The 20,624-nt window shown below is 39.9% G+C and overlaps 1 protein-coding gene across 1 annotated transcript in view; it reads left to right on the top strand.

Moving 5' to 3' along the window:
* The window catches only part of ndst1a (N-deacetylase/N-sulfotransferase (heparan glucosaminyl) 1a), a 65,670-nt gene extending 46,538 nt beyond the window's left edge, over positions 1–19,132 (top strand). Inside the window, 14 exon segments of the mRNA XM_032554716.1 lie at positions 1,298–1,714; positions 1,716–1,781; positions 2,487–2,574; positions 2,918–3,072; positions 7,812–7,997; positions 9,066–9,194; positions 9,899–10,081; positions 10,458–10,554; positions 10,774–10,897; positions 13,846–14,020; positions 14,134–14,304; positions 15,555–15,664; positions 17,139–17,241; positions 17,329–19,132. Of these exon segments, the coding sequence (XP_032410607.1) occupies positions 1,298–1,714; positions 1,716–1,781; positions 2,487–2,574; positions 2,918–3,072; positions 7,812–7,997; positions 9,066–9,194; positions 9,899–10,081; positions 10,458–10,554; positions 10,774–10,897; positions 13,846–14,020; positions 14,134–14,304; positions 15,555–15,664; positions 17,139–17,241; positions 17,329–17,448 (2,124 nt within the window). The 3' untranslated portion in view covers positions 17,449–19,132.
* The last annotated feature ends 1,492 nt before the right edge of the window (positions 19,133–20,624 follow it).

The following is a 20,624-nucleotide window of genomic DNA, read 5'->3' as shown; positions in this document are numbered from 1 at the left end:
TTCTAGTCCTTTTAGAAATTCTCAAATTGATTTACATCTGGACTTTAACTGAACCATTCTAACAGATGAATTTGTTTAAAGCTAAACATATTCAGGTTGTGCGTTTTGTTGTTATCCTGCTGGAAGACGAACCTTCGGCCCGGTTGTAGGTGTTTTGCAGCCCCATCAGAGATCATCCAGCATTGCCTGATAGTTGGCTCCATCCATCTTCCTATTAACTCTGACTTGCCTCTCTGTCTCTGTCACCACCACCATGTTTCATCATGACAATGGTATATTCAGGGTAATGTGCAGGGTTGGTTTCCATCGCCTTCATGGCTTCTTCTCTGATTATTGCTCTTCTTGCCCATCCTGTCGACAAACCCCCAAGACCTCCACAGAACAGCTGTATTCATACTGAGGTTAAATCACACACAATTGAACTCAGTTTATTGGGTGACTTTCTGAAAGCTTTGACAGGTTTCACTGGATTTTATTCAGAATTATCAGAGCAAACGAGGATGAAAACAAACGCATCACCAAGTATGTTTGCATATCAACTCTGTCATGATAGCAAATTTTGCTGTTTGCTAAATTGTTCCAGAAATTATTGAGGTAAATAACAACATTGTTGTTTTGAGACTATTTCCAAGTAATATATTGATGATTGCATAATGTTGCAAGTTTGCCCTCTCAAAGACAAATAAACGTTTAATTTAGTGAAGAACACTGGATATTTACAATATCCAAATGAACGCACAACTAAAAACAATAGATTAAACAGAAATAAAAACACTAAATAAAATGGATTGTGATGTCGGCAATCATGATAGCTCTTAAAGACGTTAACTATCAGAACAGAAATGTTCGAGCTCGTTTAAATTTATCATGATGTAAAGACTTGATATGAAGTCTTTAAAAACCATCTATCACTTTCCTTATGTACGACTTTGTTTTGAGTTATCAAATGAAATCCAAATAAAATGTATTTTTTAGTTATGTGATGAAATATTGACACATTGAAGGACTGAGAGTCTTTACATGATGCACTGCAAGTAGCACAAAGGGCGAACGTAAAGAAAAGACAACAATCAGAGAATGATTTGTTTGTTACTAATGTGTCACTCTGAGAGCAGTGGGAGCTTTTTCATTGTAACACAGCAGATTGAGTGTTAGCAGGTTGGAGCGGCTTAATGCCTTCACCGTTGAGTAGGCCTGACACGCCTTATTTCACACACGCAACTAAAGAAAATAGGGAGTTATTTGCAATATGTAATTAATTGTTGTCATTTCTGTCTTGTCTCTCTGTGTCAATCAGGCCAATGAAAACAGTCTGCTGAGTGCGCAACTCAAAGGCTTCCCCCTCTTTCTTCACTCCAACTTGGGTTTGAAGGACTGCACGGTCAACCCCAAGTCGCCGCTCCTCTTAATCACCCGGGCGGGCCAGACGCTGCCCGGTCCCCTGCCGGGGGACGACTGGACCGTGTTCCAGTCCAACCACTCCACCTACGAGCCCGTGCTGATGGCGAAGACCCAGTCGGCCGAGAGCGTGGCGTCACTGGGACAGAACGCAGCCTTGCTGCCCTCGGTGGTGCAGGACCTGGGGCTTCACGATGGCATCCAGAGGGTCCTGTTTGGCAATAATTTGAATTTTTGGCTGCACAAGCTGGTGTTTGTGGACGCCGTGGCTTTTTTAACTGGGAAGAGGCTCTCGCTGTCCCTGGAACGCTACATTCCTGGTGGATATAGATGACATTTTTGTGGGCAAGGAAGGCACCCGCATGAAGGTGCCTGATGTAAAGGTGAGTTGCAAAACAAGCATCGCTTATCTTCTCATCTGGCTGTGTTTTCAACAGCACTTTGCTATGATTCAAAAATAAAATGGCCTCACACAAAGCATGTCCTATCCTCTGCCAGTCACACAGAAACCCCTTCTTCTCTCTCCTCTTTTCGTTTTTGAATGGATCCATCCCAGCAGGCTGCTCAAAGCTGACAGGCCCCGCCGCTCGCGCTGTCACAAAACCTCTGCGACGATGAATATTTCAGGGGCTCGGAGGCATACAAAGAATGTCGAAAAGCTTCTTGCTTTCGTCCCCTCAGAGCAGAAAAGCCTCCCCTCGCATGCAGAGACGGCGGGTGGAAGGGGAAAAAAAAAAGTTACGGTGGAGGCTTCAAGGCCTGCACCTCCGCAAGGTTTTAGGAACGAATCCCACTCCCCGACAAGATTGAGAAGTTTGAAAGCAGGGTGGCGGAGGGGGTCGTGTTGCGTGCGGGGAGCCTCATCCAGCATTTAGATCAAATGAAACAAATACCCGAATCAGAGGGAAGCGAAATATCAAACAGAATGGGGGAGCGGAGAGGCGGCAGCTGGGAGTGGATGTTGGATGTTTACCGAGAGAAACTCGCAGAATTAAAGATATATGTGGGCACGCGTTGCTCATTAACTCATGCGCCAGTTTGAGCTCATCATCTGTTGACTCATTCTTCTTCCCCTCCCACCGTTTCAGGCCCTGCTGGAGACGCAGAGGGAGCTGCGCACCCATGTGCCCAACTTCACCTTCAATCTGGGCTTCTCAGGGAAATTCTTCCATGCTGGTAAGATGCTAGTTAGCTCATTCAGAGCCAGAAAACGTCCTAAACTGAAACACTTTTTAAGGCTTTTTCTGCTGTTACTCTTTGCTGTCCTTTAACCTTTGATTTCTTTTCTTGCTGTTGCTCATCCTTCACTCTAATACGTGAACGTCTCTTCCTTTTGCTTCACTGACTTTCATTTCCTCCCTTTTTCCATCGCTGCTCCCACTTTACCTTTGTCTCAACTCGTCTTGCTTTATTTTTATCTCTTCAATTTCCTCCTAAATCCCCTTTTCCTGCCGACCCCTTTGGCTTGTTTCAATCTCTTGTCTTCCTCCCCCGCCCCCCGACTCTCTGACCCACTCAGGATCGGATGAGGAGGACCTGGGAGATGACCTGCTGCTGTCCCATGTGAAGGATTTCTGGTGGTTTCCTCACATGTGGAGCCACATGCAGCCCCATTTATTCCACAACCAGTCGGTGCTGGCCGAGCAGATGCTGCTCAACAAGAAATTTGCCATGGTGAGTCATAATGGGGGAGGGGGGGGGGGGGGGGGGCAAAGGTCACAGCTTTGACTGAAGGCTGTGAATCAGAGGCATCCTTGTTTATCCCTTTGTGCTGGATGTTTCTTTGATTTTTGTTTAAATGAAAAGCAAATCTGTTCCAGTTGAGTTTTAGCTATATCAGTCACTGTGAGAGGAAGTATGATTTTAATTGTAACTATTATCCTACTAGTTTGTCCATCAAACAAACCAAAAAACATGTACAAAACTTCTGATTTATCTAATTCTTTAGTAACATTCTTGTGTGGTCTTAAAAAGTACTTACATTTATGCATCTCAGTTTTATCACATTAAAGGTCTTAAATACAGCAAGATTTTCAATAATAGGTTGTAGAATTATATTTATTATCATTTTAAATTTGTACAATCATTCCTTCAAACTTTTGCTTTATCTATACTTCATTTTTGTTATTTGAGAATTGCACTGAAAACTTTAATTTAGTTAGTTTCAAGTAGTTTTGGCTGAATAATTCAGCCGTTTCATGTTGCAACAAAACTCCAGAACTAATTCAGCCTTTGAAATTGTAGTTTTTATGTTTGTTTAGGGAACTAATATAAAATTAACAATTCTGTTTTTGTTTCCTAATGTTACATAGTATTTATTTATTAATTCTTATATTATAATAATACATTTTTAAGTTAACACAAGTTTTTGTTGTTTGTAAATTCTTGTAGATCTTAAGTTGAAATCATGAGGAACAAAGTTTATAATTACAAAAATATCTGAGTCTCAAATTTAACTAAGTGAAATTTGCTCCCACAGTGTCTTTTTTCTGTGTATGCTCACTCTTAGAACCTTAATATTTTCAACAAAGAACAAGTGTGGATTATTCTCTCATTAATGGACTGTGAATAATAGTAGCTTTGGATAATTTAGTCCTTCAACTGGCTGTAAAGATCCAACCTCAAAGTTTAAGAGTTCATTACCAAAGGACAAATCTTTGAAAATACCAGGGGGGGAACATGCAAGATGCAGTTAAGAAAGTTACTAATCATTTAGACATGCAGTTGTAAAACAAAATATAAATAAAACCATATAAATGTTTTTACTCACCTCTTATTATTTTAGTGGTTTTCAAGAGATATGGCTCTCATTTCCTGTCAAAAACAATTTGTCTGTTGATCAAAAATGCCACGGGCATGACCTTAACTGTAGGTTTACCTAAGATTAAATGGTCAAAGCTTATGTTTTTACTGTCTGAGGCAAATAAACAACAAATGTTGGTTTCATTTTCTGCAGCTGAAACATTTCCTTATTCAACTTGATTTTTGCAGCACTGTTTTTCGTAGTTAGGCACAACCTAATTAAAAACAGATGCAGAATCGAGAAGGAAAATGCAACATTTTGTGGTGGAGAACATCAGCTTCTAATATAACAAACATCTATTATTATGTACATGGTCTTCTTTTTTTGACATCCATGGCAATTAAGAAATACTACACCCTCTTTTATTTGCAGAGCTTATGCACTCAAATTTTTTCCAAGGTCTACATGTATTCAAATTTAACCTCATTGCTGCAAAAATACTCACCAGATTCCACACTGTTGTTATTTATTAACCTGAAATGAAGAGAAATTGGAAAAAGTGGTGTGTGAAAACTGAATACAATGTTGCTACTTTCATTGGATTTAAAGGGGAAAGTAGCTGCCTGGTGCTGCTATTCAGATGTAGAAGATTAGGTGATCATCGGTAGCTTGTGGCCGTCTCTTTACAACCAGGAAGTTTGGCTGTTTGTTGCTGTGAAGCATGAATGTTTGCCCCGCATAACGTCAAGCAGGAAATATACTAACCGTGACTTTAAGCTGAGTTCACATTGTCCAAACATTGACCTTGAGAAAGGAAATCTTTTGTTGGAAAATATCTAAGACTGCGCAAAGGAAAAGTATTAAACTGGATATGATGAATTCAGTTTTCGTAGACACTTATTTGTTAATTGTCATTATAAAATTTTTCCACCTTTATGAGCTTCTCATCTGCTAAAGATTCACACTTTTTTTTTTTGAAGAGTCCAGCCCTAATAATAATAATGGTAGATTTAACATCCGCGACTTGACGTTCTAGAAAGTTCCCGAGTCAATTCCACTGCTCATATTCTCTTGCATTTTCCATGTTGAGAAACACTTGTTGCCTATTTACAGGGAAATGACAGAAACGGTTTCAACTGAAAACAATTTCAAGTCAGTCTTTTCAGTAGAAACATTATTCATAAATGAAAAACATCCAAGGTAGCTGCTAAGTCTTAGCAAATTCACCCAAAGGTCACACTGTACAATGCTCAGAAAAATTGCAACACACTTAGGAGCACTTCCGCAGACTCAGTAGGCCTCAGTTAACGAGTTAAACGTTGCAGCTTCTTCACCGGGGTGTTAGTAAAAGACCAAACAAGTTTGACTTGTTGGCTTGAGTGCTGCCAGGAAAAAGTCTCTTGTCTCTCAAAACAAAATGGCAGCATGACTTGTGTTTATGAAGCTGCATCTGAATAAACCACACGACTTCCAGATATAAACAGGAACATGAAAGGTAGCTTGGCATGGGTAGAGAACTGAACACGGATCTTTAGCACAAACTTCCAGCCATCTGTCCAGCTTGGTGGTGGAGGGTTGATGATTTGGGTTTGTTTTGCAGCCACAGGAGCTGGGACACATGGATCTCATCATGCGTGAACTTCTCTGTATGCTGTAGCCCTAACCCTCTGGCCAAGCTTTTGAGATTTCTTGATTGACTGATCAGTCTTCCACTCCTCCTTGTTCTCATTGTCACTCGCATCTTTGAGTTGAGGTCTGGGAAGGCAGTGGTTCCGTGATTTACAGTTTTCTCCTTATCAAATAACTTTAAACAGTTAAATATGCATGTATTTTTCTATGTAAGCCTAAAGTCATAATTTTAAAGTCATGTTTCCACACTCCAGTATAAGTGTGGGTAACTTTATTAAACAATTGGGGATTTATCTGATTAAAACTCAGAAATGCTGTTACTTGTCTTCTTAATCCTCAGCAGAAAAAAGAAAATCCCAGAACAAACTTCCAAGTTCATTTGTTCTGAATAAATTCTGTCTGCACACGCAGCAGTTTCAACCCGCGATTCACTTTACTGCTTTTCTGTGATAGCTTTCAAACATGAAAAAGTAAAGAAGGAAATGTGGGTGTGAGCATTAAATATAAAGCTTAAGCTAAAGCCTTAAATATCACAATATTCCTAATACTTGATGTTAAATTATATTTAGGTAATTCTTAAATCTGTATAGTTTTTTTTCTTTGCTGACATTGTTCTAGTTTTTTTATATGGTGGTGGGGCTCATCTGTTGTATCATTTGAAGCTCTTTGTGAGGAATACAGCATTTATAAAACTGATACTGGGAAACAATGAAGAATTTATCTTTCAATGAAAACACTTTGAACTGACCTGTTATATGTTTTAACTGTCTATTTACTCAAGCCTGACTTGAAGATAAAGATTTTATTACCAAGCTGGTTGGCTGTTTAATGAAATATATTGGTGTCAAATTTAGCTGTAAAAACTCTTAAGTCTCATGTTGAAAAACCCCCAATGTGTGATGAGACTGAAATTGAGCATATTAAGTAAATAACTGAATTTTTAGTCATAAACTTGCTGCATTTAAAGTTTTGCTGCATTTCTGAAATTGTTCTTGCCTGTTTCTTAATAAAGATGACAAACTCATTCCCCTCTTCTTAACAAGCTCCTGATTTGGTTAAAAGTAGAAATTCAAGGCAGCTGTGTTTTACTAAAGTAGCCAGTTTACACGAGTTTCTCTTGTATAGTTATTTTTTAATGTCTTGGGAAAGCTCTTAAATTCCTTCATTCTTGGACGGCAACACACAAGTACAACTAAAGTGAAAAGCACGAAAATTGTAAACACTCCACATTCCAGCTGAATCTTTTTCTTTACTCTTCTTTCAGACAGGGTCGTGTCATCTCACATCACTCATTTTCTAATGATTAGTATTAGTATTACCAACTCTTTGTTGAAGGCAACATGAAGTGAATGAATACTTGATTTTCTTACATTACCTCTCTTTCTTACTGACGATGTCCAAATAAGCGTTTTGGTTATCTTCACTCAGACGACGTTCTCTGAATTACACGCCTCAATGTGTTTCTTTGAACGTCTCATGCATGTTTAGGTGGCGCATATCCAGCTGATGATTAAATGTCTGCCGTTTTCTTCAGAGAGAAATACGAGTTTCTAATTTTAACTCGGACATGGATGTTCAGGGTTCTTACACAGTCTGGAAAAGTCTGGAAATAGATGAAAATGGTTTTCAGATCTAAATAAGCTTAAAAAGAGAACGTGGCGAGAGAAAAAAATATGCGTATCTCTACAGTTTGTTCCTCATCTATGTCTATTTGTTTTATCCATTTCTCTATTCATCCATCTGTCTGCCAGTTATCTAACCATCGATCCTCAGTCCTTCTGTTTCTGTCCCTTCTGTCTATACAACCATCACTACCTGCCAATTTATCCCATGGGTTTGTCTGGGTATCTATCCGTACCTCAGCCAGTTTTGTATTTAAAGCCTGCCCACAATCAAAATATCTGCAGGGAATTCAAATATAACTTTTGCATTCCTGTTTTTAAAATGTATTATCTGTGAAAATCTAAGTCTATGTACGACTCTAGGTGCATCATGTACCCTATCACCTGCCCTCACCTACTCATGCAATTTCTTCCTTCAGGAGCATGGGATTCCCACGAACATGGGCTACGCAGTGGCCCCTCACCACTCTGGGGTCTATCCTGTACACATGCAGCTGTATGATGCCTGGAAGAAAGTTTGGGGCATCAAAGTGACCAGCACCGAGGAGTACCCTCACCTAAAACCCGCTCGCTTCCGACGGGGATTCATCCACAGCGGCATCAGCGTAAGACCACTTTAACGCTAGTAGCCATCTTTGAAACACCATTATGTTTGCGAGCATCTATATTTTCAAGAGCACCTCCTATTATATTTATTTTTTGTTGCAATATGGTGATATTACACTCCGTTACAGTGACCTACTCAGTGTGTCCCCAATATCAACAAGTTTTAAGCCAAATAAAAGCTGTAGTGTTTTGCTTTTCTCTGGCATTTCTCTATCATCTGTGTCTCTATTTTAACCATCGTTTAATACACTAATAGAGGAATAAGAAAACATCTCAACTGGATTGTTTTCTGTTTCAGACCTCCCCATTTGAACTTTTTGTTCCTCATTTTCTTGAAAATCTCAAGTTGATTGGCAGAATTGTGTTTTATTTTACCTAAAAGCAACAAACGTCCCCTAAAGAGGCAGTCCATCCATCTGTGTTGTTGGGTTTTGCCTCCTTCCACGGAGAGGGAGATAATAACGTGGTCGAAAGATCCAGCACTGCATGAGACACCGGCAGGCAGGCCTCGGCAGCAGAAAGAAGACTGACATCAGAAAGCAAGTGTCTGGAAAAAGTGAAATGTCAACAGCCGACTAAAAATATCAGGCTTAGTTGGTTTTTGAATAATTTGGTAAATAAGGTAAAATGGATTTGAATGTATTCAAGAGGTTCAGAAGAAAAGATATCTATTTCTTCCCAAGTTGACCTTCAGTGCTGATAAGCCTCAGTCCACTCTCTTTGTTGCGCCTGTGTTCGGTCGGCCCGGGTGGTCTCAGAACTCCCTTCCCGTCCTTGAGATATAACAGCCTGAATGGACAGCGTTCACCACGGACTGATGATTGATATTCGGCTCCCCAGACACCCCTCACTGTACATGCATTTCCATGAATTACCATATAGACTCAGAGCGAACCGGAGGTTTGCTTTGGCTTGATGAACTGAATAATAACAACATTATTGTGAACAAACAATGTGTGTGGGGGTAAACCGCCCGGAGGAGCGGCGGCTCGGTGGAGAGCCGGTGTCGCGTTTGCGTCAGTGCTTCCAACTTTTGTTGTGATCCTCTCCGTGTGCTCTCATCGCAGGTGTTGCCCCGGCAGACTTGTGGTCTTTTCACACACACCATCTTCTACAAAGACTACCCAGGCAGCCCAAACGAACTGGACAAGCTCATCAATGGGGGGGAACTCTTCCTCACTGTTCTGCTGAACCCTGTGAGTCAGCCGCTCTCCCACACAGAGCATTTGCCTTTGTCTTGCGCACTTTGAAGCCCATTTAGATGCTGGTGCAAATTGAAATTTAAACAGGGTGCGGGAAAATGACTCAGATATATTTTCATTTCACTCCAACAAAGAATGCTTTTAAAAGAGCCGGGACACAATGGTGCAAATACCTCCTATTCTTCACATACTTTTGTTTGAGATTGCAGAAAAAGGTCACAGATGTGGCCATCTCTGCATAGACTTCAGACAATTTTATTCACATTACCGTGACTTTCCCCAAACAAAAACGGCACGGGTTGTTTTTGCAGTGGTTTTATTATTGTTTGATCCTAATTACTCTGAGTCGGCTCATCTCTTAATAGGTTGCACAAAACTGCTGCGCTTTTATCTTTTAGCAAAAGGACAGCGCTTTAATGTTGTTTATTCATTATTGATTGATGTGCTTGGTTTTACTTGATTTAATGAATCTAGGCCTAAGCTTACTGTAATATGAATAAAAGCACAAATTCTCTTTTAAGAAAGTAAACTCCTGAAATCTTGGGCATTTTCAACAGATGATTCGAACAGTTTAATCAGCTAGTTGCACATTTTAATCAAGGCAAGTTTGTGGCGAAAAGCAGCCACTGTTTCTCTCATTTCCTTGTCCTTTCTTCTGTTTCAGTAAACTTCTCTCTGCTTGGTATTTCCATTCGCAGATCAGTATTTTCATGACCCATCTATCCAACTATGGGAACGACCGTCTTGGTCTGTACACCTTCAAAAGCTTGGTGATGTTTGTGAAGACGTGGACCAACCTGAAGATGCAGACTCTGCCGCCTATCCAGTTGGCTCAGAAATACTTCAGCCTGTTTCCATCTGAGAGAGATCCCCTCTGGCAGGTGAGGTCCTGGTTTTTACACCACCTTTATTTTTTTTTCCATCACCTATTAGCCTGGAACCGTCTCCACTCATTCCTTGAATATTCTCAACAAATTATGTACTTAAAGTCAGGTCTTTGTAGAAATCTGTGCAGTTGATTGATTATATATGTTTTACATTTTAAAACAAAGAGAGAGAGAGAATTAAAGTGTGAAAAAGTAAAGAATCTGGGTATAGGAATATGTAGAAGCCCTGTACATTGTTATTCTGTGGGTGCAGATGAATGTCATCATCATCATTTAACTCATCTGCATTTTCCTTTGATTTCTACACATTAAAGTGAAGTTTAATTAATCCCACTTACAGCATTGTATGTGTGTTTTTGTGTGACTAAAGGATCCTTGTGAGGATAAAAGACACAAGGACATCTGGTCCAAAGAGAAAACATGTGACCGCTTCCCAAAGCTGCTTGTCATTGGGCCTCAGAAGACAGGTGAGTCACAGCTCTACAGCGCCCTCTGCAGGCCAAGTTAGAAATGATAATACTAAGAGTTTGTCGCTCAGAGCAGACCTCTTACTCTGAATTATAGCTCTATTTTTATCCTTTAGTTACTACATTTTGGATTATAAATGATGCTGTTTGGTGGAGTATATTTATTAGGACATTGCCATAAAAGTTTTTTTTGGTTTTTTATCTCTTCCCTTCCTCCAGGGACAACAGCACTTTACCTATTTCTTGGCATGCATCCTGACTTGACCAGCAACTATCCCAGCAAGGAGACGTTTGAGGAGATCCAGTTCTTCAATGGACACAACTATCACAGAGGCATTGACTGGTGAGACATGTGTTCAGATGTTTCGTCTCCGACCTCCACCTGTTGCCTCCACTCACTTCCTGTAGCTAATGCCTGAGTTGGTTAAAATTATGCTCGCTTTAGAAGGTGTCTGGTTTGTCTGCTTAACTTGTTTAACAGACAAGTTAGATTGATTTATTTAAGTATCATGAACGATTGAAGTGTTTCATTTTGGTCGATGTCGATCATTATTTATTAGCTTTTTGTTTTAAGTGTCTCAAATAGTGCCAAACTGGTGGCATAACTGCAACTCTTGTTTTCACAGTTTTCACTCTATGCCGTTGTTTTTTCTTTTTAAGCAGTTATAAGGCATGCTGGTGAAACCTTAAACTGCTGCTGTGCAAGTTACTCAACAAGTTGTTGCTAGGTAACCAAAGAGTGACTGGGTTAGTTTAACCTTTCTTAGCTGGCAATGAGAAGTTGAGTGGCTAAAATATCCCCCAGAATGCTTTGTGGTTCTGGATCGGAGTTCAATGAAATTATTGAAAATTCTATCAAATGTATTATCTATTAATACTGATCACGTGTCTGTATGTACAGTATGTATACATTGTTATTGGTTTATTGTCCAGCCCTGCTACAGGCAGATTATCATAATGGCACCAATTGTCTTGAAATATTGTTTTGGTCTTTGACTTGGTCTGTAGAAAGTCTCAGTCTTCTCTTGGTATGATCTAGTCTTTATTTCTACTACATCTTGGGTTATGTGGTCTTGACTACAACACCAGGCTACTGGACAGTAAACACCCAACACTTAGGTGTATGAAATAAATGCATCAACACTGCAAATCATCACTTGGTGTAGAAAATTCACTCTGGAGCTCAAGCAACTTGGATTCTGTGCCTCTCCGTTCTTCCTCCACACTCTGGGACCTTTAGTTGTATTTAAAGGATAAAGGGGATTTTGGACCACTGAGCAGCAGTTCAGTCCTTTTTCTCTTTAGCCAGATAAGACACTTCTGACGCTGTCTGCTCAGGAGTGTCTTAACACTAGGACTGTGACAGTTGTAGCCCATGTAGTTGGATACAGCTGTCTGTGAACCGTCAACATATTTTACAATGAGTTTTCCTGTGAAAGGTTTCAGTGACTGAAACCTGTGACTGGACAGCTGTCAAGCCAGCAGTCTTCCCAATGACTGCCGAGACTGTAACAGAAGTTACTTGTATTAAAAATCCTCTGTTATGCATTATTCTACTTTTCTGAGAAACTGAATTTTGGGTTTTCATTAGCTGTTAGTAGGCCTGTCGCGATAAACGGTAAATCAATTAATCGTACGATAAATTAAAACTATCGATGTCATTTTAATTATCGGCATTATCGTCTCTTCCGGCCTTTTTCTCTTTCTGTTGATGACACCGAATGAAAAAAGGCTCAACTCCGGTGCTCTCCACTGACCCTCCCTTCCTCATTTCCTTAGTGTAAAGCCCAGCGCACACTACACGATCTTAGATCTGTCGGCCGATTGTCGGCCCATTTTCAAAACCTGACAGATCACACATTAGCCGACAGAAATCCTAGATATAACGGTTCGATCGGGTTCGTTCCTGCCTTGTGGTGTCCAACAATGGGCACAAAATAATGGCTACATGTCCAGTGAACTAATTTTAAAACCAGGCATTCATCAATGCTTTACTACAATCTACCTGCAACGCGTGTGGCTAGTGTCAGCGTAAAGTCCTGACTGAATGAAAATCATTAGAACCTATTTACATCACGTTAACGAAGAACAGCTGAAAAGTTACCGGGTTTATCAACTGCGGTAGCAATTTCGCTCCAACTCCTCCTCTTGTCATTTCTATATTCTTTGCATGTTGAATAAACATTAATGTTGTTTCCACATATCATCTCCAATGTCCGCTGGACTTCGGGTTGCGCCGTGTCAGCTGTTTGGGATTCCCCGACGTAATTTCCGCGCTTTCTGATTGGCTGCCTGTCACCCCAGTCGGGGAAAACCCTGATTTGGATCGGAGCGGCAACGACGATCTACCATAACACACCACACAATCTTAGAAAGACTAACGTTCTAAGATTGTAGTAAGGGGAAAAATAGGCGCAAAAAATCATGTAGTGTGAACTATTGCATCAGGTAGTCGATGTGCCCATCTTCTCTATTTAAATCTAATTATTACTGAAGGGCAACATGGTATACAGACTTCATAATCTTTTGGTTGCATGCAGTATTTATTTCCACTTTGGCTTTATGTTTAGTTTTTTTTAAGTGAGTTTTTTGTTAATGGAGACTGAAAATCCATTTTATTTTTGTTTTTGGTTGTTTTGTTTATTTTGTTTATCAGCTCAAGTGTTTAGTGTTCTTTTGAAAATAAAGTGTATCTATCTTTGGCAGGAAATCGCATGCATTATTACGTCATTTCCATTAAATCAGTGTAAAAAGGTCTTCAAACAATATTATCGTTTATCGCAATAATTTTTGAGACAATTAATTGTTGAGCAAAATTTGCTATCGTGACAGGCCTAGCTGTTAGCAATAATCATCAAAACTAACAAAAATAAACCCTTCATTTACATATTGCTGTGTGTAATGACTTTTAGCATGAGTTTTACTTTTTGATGTCAAATTACAGAAATGAACAAACTTCGTATTGATGATCTAATTTGTTGTGATGCACAAGAAAAATGCTTAGAATGGCAGGTCTGCAAATCTATAACCTTTTTTTTATTGAGACCAACATTTCTACGAAACAAGTGGATTTATTCAAGTTTTATTTATGTTTAGCTTTAATGTCTTTCAAGTTGGATAAATATAAGGCATTGTATTTTCAAAGGCATTAAAAAAATACAACAGTGATTTGTTTTATTGCTAATGGCTTTGCATAACACAACACGATGTTGGCTGTTTTTCTACCAAGAACCACTTTATGAGAAGTTATGGCTGCTACAAATCCTTCGCTTTGTGTTTGTTGCTTGCTAGGTACATGGAGTACTTCCCTCTGCCCTCCAACACCAGTTCAGACTACTACTTTGAGAAGAGTGCCAACTACTTTGACTCTGAGGTGGCTGCTCAGAGGGCGGCTGCTCTTCTGCCTAAAGCTAAGATCATCACCATCCTCATCAACCCAGCGGACAGAGCTTACTCCTGGTACCAGGTCTGTCATGGTCCTCACACCTGCAGCCAATCACTGCATCTTTCACAATGAACGCCATCACATTCAGAAGTCTTTTTTGTTTTGTTACTGAAACCTGAGTCGCTCTCCCACAGCACCAAAGGGCTCATGACGACCCAGTGGCGCTGAAGTACTCCTTCAATGAAGTCATCACTGCAGCCCGCGACGCTCCAATCAAACTACGGATTCTCCAGAATCGATGCCTGGTACCGGGTTGGTACGCTGTCCACCTGGAGCGCTGGCTGAATCACTATCATTCCAGCCAGGTAGTTTGTTTTCCACGTACAAAGTGGTGATCGGTGTGTAATCAGCGAGCAAACACAAGACGACGAGTTTCCTTAGATACTGAAGTATTTATTAAGGTTCCCTGCAGGGAGTTGGCAGTGAGGGGGATTATTCTCGCCTTTGGATTCCTTGAAGAGAATATTCTAAATCCAGCTGACCTAAGTGGATGAGAACTGACCTTTACGAACACTCGCAGAGGAAAATTTAACCTTTAGCACTCCAGTCTGTCTCGATTCACAAGCTGTACGAGCAAGCAGTGATTAGCTGTGGGTTCAGTGTTACAAAGCAAGATTCTTAGTAATACCGTGTTCTCTTTAAATTAAATGAACCACGTTACGTTCTCAGTTCAAGCAGCCTGATTTCTGCTTTCAAAGCTAAGCCCTTGACAATATGTGCACAGGATAGAAGTCTTTATACTGGCAGAATGTGTCCATCTTCAAACACACTGGTGGTTTTAAAAGCTTTTGGGGGTTTCGGTTTTTCACTCTCTCACAAAAGTATTCAAAAAAAAGAAAAAATACACACACAAAAAAAAACACCCCAGAGGAGAGAGAGCGATTGTAGGCAGAAATGTCATAGACAATTGGGGAAAACCCATGTTTTTTTAATAATATTTCTTGGCAAGAAATGAGCAATTAAAATTTTAAAACCAGGATGGTCAGCCATTGAACATCTGGAGGACAGACTGCTCAAATAAATTTGTGAATCAGTGATTTATATTTCAAGACCTATACCACAGAAATAATCAATAATGCAGTGGTGGGAGATATTGACTACTTGTTATTTTACTCCCCAATGGGTTTTATTGATTCATTTACCAGGGCTTGCACAAGTTCCAGGGGATTTCTGTCAGCAGTTTCCACAGTTCAACAAAGATAGATGTGAAGACCTTACAACTGCAGTTTGGCTACCTGATGAGCTGGTTCTATAGGCAAAACTCTAAAACAATTTATAGACAAACTTACAGTTACTTGAATTTAGTCCAAGAGCTAATATCTGTCCTACATTTACTACTTGTTGCTCTCTCTCATTAATTGTTGACCCCCTCGTTTAAGGATTGCTTCCGACCTGAGGGCTTTCGGGGAATTGGTCTGAATTTAATTACAGAAAAGTAGTTAAAAAAACGGGGGGGGGAAAGGAAGATCATGTGGGCGTAACTTCTTTTCTTATGTTGCACTGTTGTATGCACAGCTGTCCCTCTTCTAATACTTAGCTTCCTGTCTCCTTCCAGTTGTTGGTTTTGGATGGACAGATGCTGAAGACAGAGCCTGCCTCGGTCATGGATAAAATCCAGAAGTTTCTTGGCCTCCCCAACGTCATCAACTACCACAAGATCTTAGCGTAAGTTTCCCCTCTTTCGCTTCAGATGCTTTTCTTTTCAAATGCCAAGATTACAACCTAGTTTGCTTCTTCATAGTGTGCTTTTTAGACCCCACATAAATTTTTTCTTTAACTAGAGATGCTATTATTCAAATTTCGAATCTCTGCTTTTCTAAATCTCTGACCCGCCCTTAGCAATTTTAGCTAATTTTTTATTTCTCTTTTTAGGTCTGTAGCTAATGCAAGTTTGTGTTTAGTAATTAATTGTATACATTTTTTATGTTAACATGTTTAAAATAAAATATAAATAAAACTACCAGAACTGTCAGAATCAAACTACCATGAAATTTCTATCTGCCTGCGGTATACACAGTAAAATGTATTACAGCATAACACACTATACTGTGTGAAAGAACAGTTGCTTCTGAAACAAAATCAAAATAATTGCAAAGTAGACATTTTAGACCATCTTCACCATCTTGTATCAACATGGCTGGAATTACATGTTTATCTTCAAAGAATGTAGATCCTTAACTCTGACATTTCCAAATCCGTTATTATTCTGAAAAGAGTCTTAAATCTTTAAAGGTTTAAACAGATGTTGTTGTTTTGCTTTCTCTCACAGCCCAATTAAACCACAGATGTCTTAAAATGTGACAGGAATGTCCTTATCTCCTTTAAAAAACTTCCTACAGCTTCATGCTTCCTCAGTCAACATCTCACATATACTCGAGATATCTAACTTCTTTACTCAGTAACAGCGTCCACATTGAAGAATGTTTGTCAGCCTGATCATTTGATCCGAGCAGAATGGTTTACTGTAAAAGCGTTTGAGTCTTGAGTGTGTAGCATTCATCTAAATCACTTAAACCTATAACCTATTTATAAGGGTAACTGGCCTTTTCTGATTTTATTAGGCACAAAATTACCTTCACAGCAAAGCCTCATTAACTCTTTATTCTTTTTTTGTCTTGCAGCCCACTGACTATGATTAGGCAAAAAGAGCAATTGTGATGTTCACCTTTTATTGAAAAACAGTCGGACATGTGGAGTGGAAAACCTGCTTTATCTTCCTCAGTTTCATTTATGTCATTTAAAATATTTCCGTTGGATGGATGACAAAAATTTTGCATCTACTATGTTTAACTTTGTTTTGCAGTAGTTTCTGTAGTCGTGTATTGGATTTTACTTTTATCTTTATTTAGCATAGCAATATAATATGAGACAACTGTATCGAAGTTTCACAATTAAAACACAATGAAAAAATAATGAGAAATAGATAGCATGATCAAACTTTTTACAACAAACAGTTACATGTAATCGAATCATTCTGAGATGCTCTTAATTTGAGCTTGATGCTCCTTTTTTTCCTTATTTTTTTGGACTCACTACACTTGAATAGAGTTTGATTTGATTTGTTTGAAACCTGAAAGTTGTACCTCAAACGTGAGGTCAGATTTTGACGTTCAGGATTTTCTGTGTCCATCATGTGTAGATTTGACCCCAAGAAAGGCTTCTGGTGTCAGTTGTTAGAGGGAGGAAAGACCAAATGTCTGGGAAAGAGTAAAGGACGCAGGTACCCTGACATGGACCCTGAGGTAGGATCCTCTCCTAGAAAGAGCTGTTATAGTAAAAGTCAGCTTGCTGTGAATTGCCTACATTTAGTTCCATCCTGTTTCTTTCAGTCCCAGGAGTTCCTCAGGGAGTACTACCGTGACCACAACATTGAGCTGTCTAAGCTGCTCTACAGGATGGGTCAGCCGCTACCCAGCTGGCTCAGAGAGGAGCTGGTCCACACCAGGTAGCAGCACCGCTGCAGGGGAAAACCACAGCTCCACGTTCCGAAACACGGCTCCACCCTGCAGGGCTCACCAATCTGAAAGAGACCTGAAAGATTGGAGCTCGGGCCTTGAGATAAACCGAACAAGAACTCGAAGCTTAACGCTGATCTTCTTAGTGGAGAGCAGACTGGCTTCAGGGCTGCCCTGAAACTGTGTCCTGAGGATTTCAGTAAGGAAAGACTCGGTGGTGCACAGTGGAGTGGGGGGTCCTCCGGTGTTCGATAATCCCGGTCCCGTTGATCGACGTGTCATCCCATAAACTTTGTTGCCTGAGACTGAAAAAGGAAACACAAATGAACTCTGAGCAGTTTTACCTGTCAGTTCTGTAAACGGGCAACAAATGTAAACACTATCACATGTCCTCTGTGATAAGGCGTGATGTTTGGAGCGGAGTAGGACAGTATTGTCTCAACAAACGGCAGCATGTTGGACGTGTCCAGTCGAACTACTTTTGATAGGAGTATATGAGCAGTAAGTGAGGACGTGAGGAGTCCTGACTCAGGCTGCATCTTGTAGCCTTCCTCAATAGGCCTTGGTAGAATCTAGTTATTGCATTTACAAGTGCCAGGACAGAATCTTCAACAAACTATCAACCCCTTGGATATCTGAGGGATCCTTCTTTTTTTCTCTTTTGTTTCAATCAACTCCTGTTTTGTTTTCTTCTGTCTGACTTAACATTTCTGTAGTGCTGATGGAAATGCATATTTTGTTAGAATGTACCAAAACTAAACCTGTTAGAGGTGTTGTTCCCACCCAAGCGGGATGAGCAGCGCTGTTGTCGGCCCGGCCTGCAGCGTGGTGACCCCCGAGCCGGCCGGGGCGGGAACAGGACGGATGGACGGACACAGAAAGCACAATGGCACTCGAACGAGCGTCGACCCTGATCATACAGGTTAACTGGAAAGCACACAGAGTTCATGGCTCCTACTACAATCTGTGAAGATCATAAGCTAGCTACTGTATGCATGGTCCTACAGATTCAGATTGTGTACAGAAGAAAAAAAAAGTGCATTTCAAAATGTTATCAGCGTTTTTATTTGTTAAAATTGTATATTTTTTTGTGTTTTATGTTTAATTTCATTTACAAGCGAGTATAGACCTGGGAAGAATAGAAAAACAAAAAAACTGATCAACTGTACGCCAGGTGTTTTCATACGGATGTTTGGGTGTAGGTCAAGGTGTTACCATTGCAACTAGGTGTTCATCGGTAACAAAAAGCTGCTTTTACTGCAATAGTTTTGTACGTTGTTCGGATGTAATTACAACGCACACGACGGTTTGTCATTTCCTGACTTTGTAATGTACATAAAATCCTTCGGTAGACCTAAATTATTGAATGTGTTTGGGTTTTACTCTCCCATCAGCCTGTTGTCGTAGCGTTTATAAACGTCAGTGCTGCGCTGAGGGGGAGTTTGGATCCTTTCATCATGCAGAAGTGTTTCCTCTCACATCCTCTCACTGCCAACTGTTGTACAAAAGTGCAGAGTTTCTCCATATATAAAGTATTAAACACATAACAGCAACGATGGTACTAATCTCCTGGACTGTATGATACAGATTTGTAATTGTTGTCAATAATTTTTACAGTGTAACTAATATTGTCGGTGCTTTTTAATTTGCAAATAAAACACCACTGTATTTTTCATTAGTTGGATCTTTGTTGCATCATTTCCTTATGCGAGTTTCTGCACTTAGGCTTGGAAATACAGAGCCGCCCACATTCACTGGCATGCCCTGTAAAGATCTGTAAAAAACCTCGGAATAACTGCAAAAAGTCAGAAATATCCAGCATTTATGTTGAATATTTTATTTAGCCGGAGAAAATCTTGCAAACATTTTAATATCCCTTGAGCAAGTTGTTGAATTGCCACTACAAGCTGTATTTTAATGGTATTTTTTGTCATAAGCCTACAATCAGCATTGTATAATTGTGAAGTGGATGGTAAATATATATAAAAAAAGTGGCATGTACAGTATGTAGCCCCCCTGAGTAAAGAACCACGTTAGCTGCAATTAAATCGTGTGCACAATTATTAGCCAAGTCTTATTTTTGATTTTAATAATCACCAGCTACAGTGCTCTCAGTTGAAGCTTAAAATGTTTTGTTTTTTTTTACATATTTGCTGAAGCTGTCGCTAGGTTACGGCAGTATTAAATGAGTAAGATAATCAGTGAAAAAACTGAGTTCCTCCCCTCTGTGGTCCTACTGCCATCTGTGGAAATGCACAACTTGGTCAGAAACAACCAATCAGAGCCAGAAGGAGAGTTTTAGTGCTGTCAATCGCCTTTGTGTATGTGCTGCTCACACCCTCACCCTTGCTCTCTGCTATGCTAATTCCTCACAACACATCCAATCAGGGAATGCTCAGGATATAAATTCAAGATATGAATTCCTGAGAATTCATATCTTTGAACTACACAGTACAGGCTCTCAGGATTTGGTCTGGGTTCCTTTTGCATTAATTTCTGCATCAAGGTACTTGTGTGGAGATGATCAGCCTGTAGCTCTGCTGAGCTGTTATAGAAGCCCAGGTTTGTTTAATAGTGGCCTTCGGCTCGTCCTGATTATTGGGTCCAGAGTCATTTTTCTTCTTTTTTTTCATGGATTCTGTGCCTCACCACTCTTCATCCTGACATTGCAACCTTGATTTCCAAATGAAATACAAACTTGACCTTCAGCTGAAATCAAAATTTTGAACTACTGAGCTGCAGTTTTTTATCTACAATTTTTTATTTTCATAGTACCTATAAGACGTTTTTGAGATCTCTGGGTCCAGAGTGATTTAACACAAGTAGTGTAGCAGCTTTAGTCCATCTCTGGCATGTATTTGTGTTTGGTGGCTCTTTATGTACTGGCTCCAGATCCAAACAAATGCTTGTGAATTTCTTTTCAATCAGTCAATGGGCTTTGCTGACATTTAAGCCTGCTAGTTTTGCATTTTTCCCTCCACTTAATTTAGCATTAAAAAGAATGAAGCAGCTCTTTGAAGAGTTAGCTTTTTGAGAAGTTAACCTTTATGGTTCACCCTCCACAAGTAGTGCAAGTCATAAAGAGGGTAATGAGCATGCAAAGTTCAAATTCAAAGAGTGACTTTAAAGGGGGATTGTTTGCCAGAGCTCAGCAATTGTCCAAATTAGAA

This window comes from Xiphophorus hellerii, chromosome 23 (genome assembly GCF_003331165.1).
Source record: "Xiphophorus hellerii strain 12219 chromosome 23, Xiphophorus_hellerii-4.1, whole genome shotgun sequence".
NCBI classification, from domain to species: domain Eukaryota; kingdom Metazoa; phylum Chordata; class Actinopteri; order Cyprinodontiformes; family Poeciliidae; genus Xiphophorus; species Xiphophorus hellerii.
The sequence above is the reverse complement of the archived record's forward strand: the minus strand, read 5'-3'. Positions and strand labels throughout refer to the sequence as shown.